Genomic DNA, 7405 nt, shown 5'->3' on the forward strand with positions numbered 1-7405 from the left:
AGCGGTGACCCCGAGACTCGGTCCCGGATAAGCGGAGGAAAATGGATGGATGGATGGACATTGTGGAGGCTCGGAAATCACTGAATTTTAGGGTGATAACATGGTTTGAGGTTAGGGTCAGGTTTGGTTTGGGTTAGGGTTAGGCAAGTAGTGGTTATGGTTAATGTTAGGATAGGTCTACAGGAAATGAATGTAAATCAATGTACAGTCCCCACAAGGAATGAAAACACAGCATGTGTGCATGTGTGGATGGTACTGTGTATCATATATGCTGTCCAAACACTGCTCATCATGAAAATTCATTATCATCCCATAAATAACCAGTGACAAGCACTGCTGAGCACACATACACACACACACACACACACACACACACACACACACATTAGGACAGAGAGACATAGCCCTTTCTCTCTCTCTCTCTCTCGCTCAGAAGTTAAACACTTTGCACAGACCTCTTGGCTCATGGTATGTGTGAGTGCGTGGGTGCATGCTGCCATGCTTACAGAGGGAGGGAGTGGGTTGCGTGATGTCCAGGGGGCCTCACCACTGCAAAGCCATTCTGAGAGACGAACAAAAACCTTAACACCATACTACTTTCATAAGATAAACAACTTAAAAAGGTTCACAGTTTTATGCTCTTGTATATATATTTAACATTATAGTCAATGTGTGAAATAGCCAAGCAAGTTAGCAGAGTATACTGTAAAAGATGACGTTTACACAACAGCTAATATATTTGGTAACAAAGACACACCTTCAGCTCTCTCTGTGCCACCTTCAGTGCGAGGTCTGTAACACATCCTGCAGCAATACGGGAAGCTACTGATGTGTGAACCTCATTCCAGATTGTATCATTATCTACCTGTCAGTAAAACAGTGATGAAACATGTAAAGTCAGTTCAGAAGGAAAGATGTCAGATTAAAAGCTACTTCTGTTTGAACAGTTAGAGAATTGGTGCATATTAAATGTTCTGATGTGTTTCAGACTAATCAAAACTGGAGTCTGTCTTGATGGGTTGGACTTTTAAAACCTTGTAGTGAATTCCAATCAGACCGGTTGGCAGAATTTTACTTGGCAGGCTCAGTGAACAGCCTCAGTCAGCAGGTTTACCACATTTCATTTTGTCGAGCTGCTGACCAGTACTACTATTGACAGTTCTGCCTATGAGGATTCACATTAATTAATCAGAATTTTACTTCTGACTGCACTGCTTTTATCTGATCACATGCATAATTGTTCTTATAGTTTGGTGTGTTTTTGTGGTTTATTCAAACTATGAAACACTGGTGATGCTGTACGTTTAATTTCTGTGGATATCATGAATGAAAGACTTCTTTTTGTTCACATCCACGTTCTCCTGGCTGCCTCTATACTCAGCAGAAGCTCTGTCATGTGTTTCTGTGCTACTCCATGCCTCAAAACTCACATTTCTAGTGGTGTGCCATGGTGGAACAATGAAATCAGAGGAATTTCTTTTATCACAGACTTTGCCATCTTGTTCCAATCAACCCCCTTCACCAAAACAGCCAAGGGCTGAACATCCAGGGAGATCAGTCGTCTTATCAACTGACATCCAGTCCCTTTTTCCTTTCCTACCTCCTCTCCTCTTCCCTGTGTCCTCCTGTCTCTTGTCATTGTGCCTCACAACTTTCTTATGGACATTAATATCTTTGCTTTGCCATATGAGAGGAGTAAATGTCTTTTGTTGTCCTCCCCATTCTTCCTTCTCTCATTGCCCATTATTATATTTCCTCTAGTCTTTACATTTTATCTCCACATTCCATTCGCCCTCTAAACAAAATCCAGTTTCACTGGCATGCACCCCTCAAGCTGCAGTCTGTGTCTACCCTCTTTCTTCCCTTCTCCCTTTCTCCCACATCTCACCTTTGTGCAGTCTTTCATCTCTGATTGAGTTTCAAACTTATCTGAGCCAAAACCAATAGCATTAGTAATTTGTAACATTATTAGCTTAATTGTGTAATGAGCCATAATTAGCCATGTAATGTTTGCTGTTCAATAGTGCAATTAGATAAGTGGAAAGATTCCTACATACCTTGTGTTTTAAAGCAGTCTGTGGTGTGTGTTTGTGTGCATCCATCCATGCATGTGTGTGTGTGTGTGTGTGTGTGTGTGTGTGGCACCCACCCCAACTCCTCCACACGGCAACGTCACAAAAATCCGTTGAGATAAGGTTCCTATAGGAGATCTTTTTTTTCATTATTATTGTTATCAATCTCACCAGCCAGTTTGCGGTTGTCCAGCTTGAGGGGGTTGACTGAACCGGTGCCAAACAGCAGCACATGTTTCTCTGAATGGACTGACTGCAGCTCTTCACGAGTGGCCTTCCTACTGCGAATACGCTACACATACACACAAACACATTTATATATACATTTTTTACTCTGGGGATATGCATCTGTCAGTATGTGTAGTGTGTGTATGTGTGTGCTCACCATACCTCACAATGGTTCCTGAGGCCTCTTTCATGCAGTCTGGACCAGATGCTTTGGACTCTTCCAGCGTGCTCAGGGTGGCGGCTGTTGTCCCCGCAGGCACACTGGTGCTTCTGCATTTGAGCGTCATAAACCAGACCTAGATACATGCATCATCTCTTAACCTTGCTGTACTGTTTCAGAATTTCATGATCCAGCTGTATATCAATTGTAGCTAAACTAATTGTAACTATTTGTAAAACATGTCGGGAAGTAATGGCATCCATGCTTTTTTTCACATTTTCCTGAACAAAAAGTGTCAGCCACCTGTAGTGAAGCGTAGCTGGGCATCTGCAGTGGGGCTGGACAGTGACAAAGACGGTATGGTGGTGGGTGGATTTGAAGGAGGCAGGGAGGTGGAGGCTGGGGAGGACCGGGTCCGAACCAGAGGCTGGTGAGGCCAAATTAGGGCTGGCATCGTCAGAGGGTCCAGCTGGAGACCTGGTCTGAGAATCACGTGCCTCTGTGGTTCCCAGGAGAACAGGGAGATCGGGGCAAAACTCATGACTTGGTCATTTCAATACTGCTTGTCTACAACAAGCAGCTGATAAAGAAAATTCAGCACTGCCATGCATGCTGCCACGATACTGTCACTCACTGTTTTTATCTGGCATATAGTAAATAAAGCTACAGCGCCCTCTGATGTCACAGGCATGTGCTAAACAAGCAAAATCATGTACATGAGCACTAGAAATTTCTTTATTTCTTTGTCATAAGTCATATGATTAATAATTTAATCAGTTGAACTGTTCTGCATCATCATACTGTAAGAGCCTTATTAGAATACATTAAATACACATGCTGTTAATATGTCAGAACACCTCTATGTATAATGCAGTACAATTCAACAGCACCACAAACTACATCTGTTAAAAGCATCGCACAGCTAATTCAACACTTCTCTAAAACAGTTTCACCAAAAATGGAAAGTTATTGACTGAACTACATTTGTCTGAATTAGATGCTCAGTAAACTGCCAACTTAGTGTACTCTTTTTCTAGTACCAAAAAGGGCCATAAAGGTTTACAGAGATTTTTTTTCACAGAAAAGTAATACATCATTTCTCTGAAAAGATGTGACAGTGAGTTTATATCACTACCTGACTGTGGGAATGTGAGGGCTCAATCAAGCTTTCCCATGAGGAGGTTGAGGACTCTGTGCCATAAACCGAGTCTGTGCTGGCAGTGCTCGGTCTCCTGCGGTAGCCGTCCTCAGAGCCCGGCTCTGAGCTGCACACCGAACCTGGCCCTGAGCCTGAGCCTGATCCAATCTCCTCCAGGTCCATGTCTTCTGATGGAATCTGTGTCAGACGAGGCTTTTCAATGGACTTGCTCGTCAGCTGATACAAGGTAGAAACATAAGCATCATTTACAAATCCTAAAGTGGCTAATGCTTTAATATGTATTTGTATATAGCACAACTGAAAAAACAAATTGAATTATTTCTGTACTATAGTTTACTATAGTACTATAGTAAAATATTGTCAGTATTTTTAAACAGGCAAATCCATGTACAGTACAAGTCCACACAGACCTATGACGACATCTATATTGCAACAACATACGTTAGCTTGTTTATTTGTATGCAACACTGTGTCCACGTCTGCCTCCTCTCACCTTGCTCAGGTGTGCATTCTGCTTGAACCTCTCCAGCCCACCCTTGTGGTAATGCTGAAGCAGCTGGTGTGGGATGTGTGAGTGATGGCTGCCATGCAGACTAAGGGGAGAGTGGCTGTAGGGTGGTGGCTCTGAGCGTGTTCGCTCCACAGGTCTGTGTGAGGGCAAAGTGACTACACCTTCTCTTCTGGAGGGGGAAGACAGATGAGGCTGCTGCTGCAGAGGAGAGGAACTCAAACCATGAACTGCAGACAGAAGGAGAGAGAGGAACAGGTTACAAGAGGGCAGACAAAAGAGAGGAGGCTGAAGGGGTAAGTGTACATGCATAGGTACTGTATATGATTGTATAACTGGGTGAAACGGCATCATTATTAAATGCCCAGTAGAGGGCGTACTGGTGCTGCTCATACTGAGGCAAAAGACACACAGAGGACAAAAATGTTCCTACACTTGATTTAAAATAAACAGACTTATTTTCACAGCAGATATTTTTACTTGTTTTAACAGGAAGTCTTGTCAGTGACATTAATGATGACTCTGTTCTGGTTAGGTATCTAAGTAAGCCACTGAGCCAGGGTGCAAAACACCACAGCCCTACATGGAACATTGTTATTGATGTTATTAACTACACCTGTGCTCTTCCTGCTAAAACAAGTGAAATAAATTTTGTTAATGGGTAATACGCATATGCTTTTTGGGACTGCAAAAAACTGCAACAAATGATGTGTACATAAAAATAATTGGTATGCTGCTTTTGCTGGTAAAAATATTTGGACACAGCACCTGCAATACAAAGATACAACTGCATAATTAATTCTTGTTTATGAATAAAACAAAACAAAGTAGTTGATTGGGTTGCACCACAGTTAGGATTATTTATGTGTACATGTTCCTTTGTGTTGTCACTTGCATGTCCAGATGCATTTGTTCTGCATATGTGCATATCAAGATGTTTCTGTTTCTGTTGTATAACACATTTACAGTGAACCAACTCACAAGAGACAAGCTGGGAGTGCACCAGCCCAGTGTGTGGTTCGAGTACGAGTACAGGCTGCAGGCGCTGGGCCAGAGCTGGACTGTTTCCCTCCAGAGGCAGGTAAAGCTGATTCAGAGCAGAAACTGCCAGCGGCCTAGCTACTCGCAGGTCAGCCTGGGGAGTGAGGAGAGGAAAAGTGATGGTAAGGGATGCTGGATGGGTCATTTGTCCTGGTTGCAGCTCACACAAACAAGTAAAATTCAGGGTTGTTACATATGGTCAGGATTACATTTTTCTGTTCATAGTGCTGAGAGAGACTCTACAACATGTTTATAATGTGAGTAAACTGCCACATGACAGATTCACAAGATGTGAAAGCACCGCAGAAACCAAGAAGGAAGCGAAAGCTTGAATGTTTCTATAAGTGTTCAAATGTGCAGGCACTATTTTAGACATTTTAAGTCTCTGATACACAGGGCTACATAGCATATGTCTATGTATATCTATGTGATGTAAGTGTACGTAACTTGACTTAACATCCTGTATTTGTAGATGCTGTTGTTAAATAAAACTTTAACAGTAAAGGGAACCCTAGTTGCTCACCTGTGCAGGCAGTCCAGCAGTGATGTTAGGCATGGCGGTGGGGTTGGGAGGCATGGTGAAACTGGCTAAATGACCATCCTTCAACAGCAACCCCTGTGCCTGAATGACACACAAATGTTCATTACAGAAATGATCTATACAGATAATTAGACACAGATTAGCCCATTTTGAACATAAAAACACCAAACTATAAACATTTCCATAATAAAAGACTTCCATTTGATTTCTATGCTTAGTGCCATATACTGAGAGCTGGGCTGAGCTTTAAATATATCAGCCTTCACACAAGTAGACATTTAATTCTATTAAATGGGTGATTATACAGGATGTGTGTGGAAAACTGATAAACCCACATTACTGTTGTAGCCAGTAAATAAGGCAAATAGAAAATGGATATAAACATTTTAATTTGACATGGAATGAGCAAGTAATGTATATTTGTACATCTGGCCTTCTCAGATCTCCCTGTTTTAACCATTACTGCATTGCATTCAGTAACCAATTAACATTCAGCTGTTGGTGGCTGCCCTTTAAAAGGCAGAGGTAAAATCAGTTTGGAAAAGCCTAGCGACACTTGAATTATCAGTAAGTAGAAGTATATATTTTTACTATTTAATAAAGAAAATAAAAGGTTTTCTCTCTTTCTTAATCCATAAGGGGAAGATAAAATGGAGATGCACGAGGCTGAACCATTCTCATCCCCAATATTGTGCTGACTATACTCTGAAACTTAACTTGTGCAAATGTAATATACTTATGTGGATAGGAAAGTCTTCTAAATAGCTGTGATTTCAATATAAAATAAAGACTGACCTCATGAGCCAGTGGGAGGGCCCCATTTTCCAAATGAAGGCTGTCATTAGGTGAGCTGCACCCTGATGCTGGGGTGCTGCTGGGGGAGGAGTCTGGGTGACAGAATGGAGAGACAACTATAAACTCATGCCACCCAACACGGTCAGAACAGATGTGTTCATACAGCACCAAAGGGTGCACGTAACAAACTGACTGTCAATCACACTGTGTCAGTATATGATGACATCACATTATGTCTGCTGCTAAAGATGCATCTTTAAAGTGTCTCCTGTTATAAAACAATACAGAAGAAAATGGCACATCAAAGCAGGATTATCTTGAAATTGCTAAAAAAGCAGTGCAAATGAAACAAAGGCATAAGATGATGTGAATGATGTAGTTAAATGTGGATACTCTACCCAGAGTCTCTGTCCTGTGCTTGACAGCGGGAGGGGCGCTGGACTTACGCCGGAGTGGGTTTGGCCTTGTACTGATGAGCTTCTTTATCTTCAACTTCAGAGTGGGCTCAGACACTGCACATACACAAAAGCGCTCAAATATGTGAAGAAGCACATGCACACATAGACAAAATTATCCTAAAGGTCTCATAAAATTGAAACACAAGTACATCCTTCAGACTCACAGGACTTCACTGATTACATATAAGCAATAACCTCCTCAGTAATGCTCATACTATAATAATGTACTTAATTTGCATAACAAAACCAAGTTCAAATTATCTTCTGCACAGATGAAGCAAGCAAATACTTCAGCCTTGGTAAATGGAATAAAAACATTCCACGTTAACACTGGACAGGCTCCAATAAACCGAAACAAAATGATCAATCGGTGGCTGGCTCAGTGCAGATAAAAAGCAGCTATGTGTTGTCACCGAGCAAAAACAGAAAAAAAAAAAAAAAAA

General features: G+C 41.7%; 1 protein-coding gene across 3 annotated transcripts in view; it reads right to left on the bottom strand.

Annotated features, from left to right (window-relative positions):
* The window catches only part of LOC109956219 (histone deacetylase 7-like), a 32426-nt gene that overhangs the window by 12868 nt on the left and 12153 nt on the right, over positions 1 to 7405 (bottom strand). For 2 of the 3 annotated variants that reach the window (XM_020593174.1, XM_020593176.1), the window contains 12 exons: positions 6903 to 7016; positions 6505 to 6596; positions 5692 to 5790; positions 5109 to 5262; positions 4113 to 4357; positions 3596 to 3835; positions 2764 to 2959; positions 2463 to 2596; positions 2244 to 2364; positions 2150 to 2199; positions 758 to 865; positions 507 to 562 (listed from right to left, as the gene is read on the bottom strand). In XM_020593174.1, the coding sequence (XP_020448830.1) occupies positions 507 to 562; positions 758 to 865; positions 2150 to 2199; positions 2244 to 2364; positions 2463 to 2596; positions 2764 to 2959; positions 3596 to 3835; positions 4113 to 4357; positions 5109 to 5262; positions 5692 to 5790; positions 6505 to 6596; positions 6903 to 7016 (1609 nt within the window). The remainder of the gene's footprint in view (positions 1 to 506; positions 563 to 757; positions 866 to 2149; positions 2200 to 2243; positions 2365 to 2462; positions 2597 to 2763; positions 2960 to 3595; positions 3836 to 4112; positions 4358 to 5108; positions 5263 to 5691; positions 5791 to 6504; positions 6597 to 6902; positions 7017 to 7405) is intronic. The other variant, XM_020593175.1, reaches the window with a different exon arrangement.

Source organism: Monopterus albus, unplaced genomic scaffold (assembly GCF_001952655.1).
Source record: "Monopterus albus unplaced genomic scaffold, M_albus_1.0 scaffold18.1, whole genome shotgun sequence".
In the NCBI taxonomy this organism is placed as follows: domain Eukaryota; kingdom Metazoa; phylum Chordata; class Actinopteri; order Synbranchiformes; family Synbranchidae; genus Monopterus; species Monopterus albus.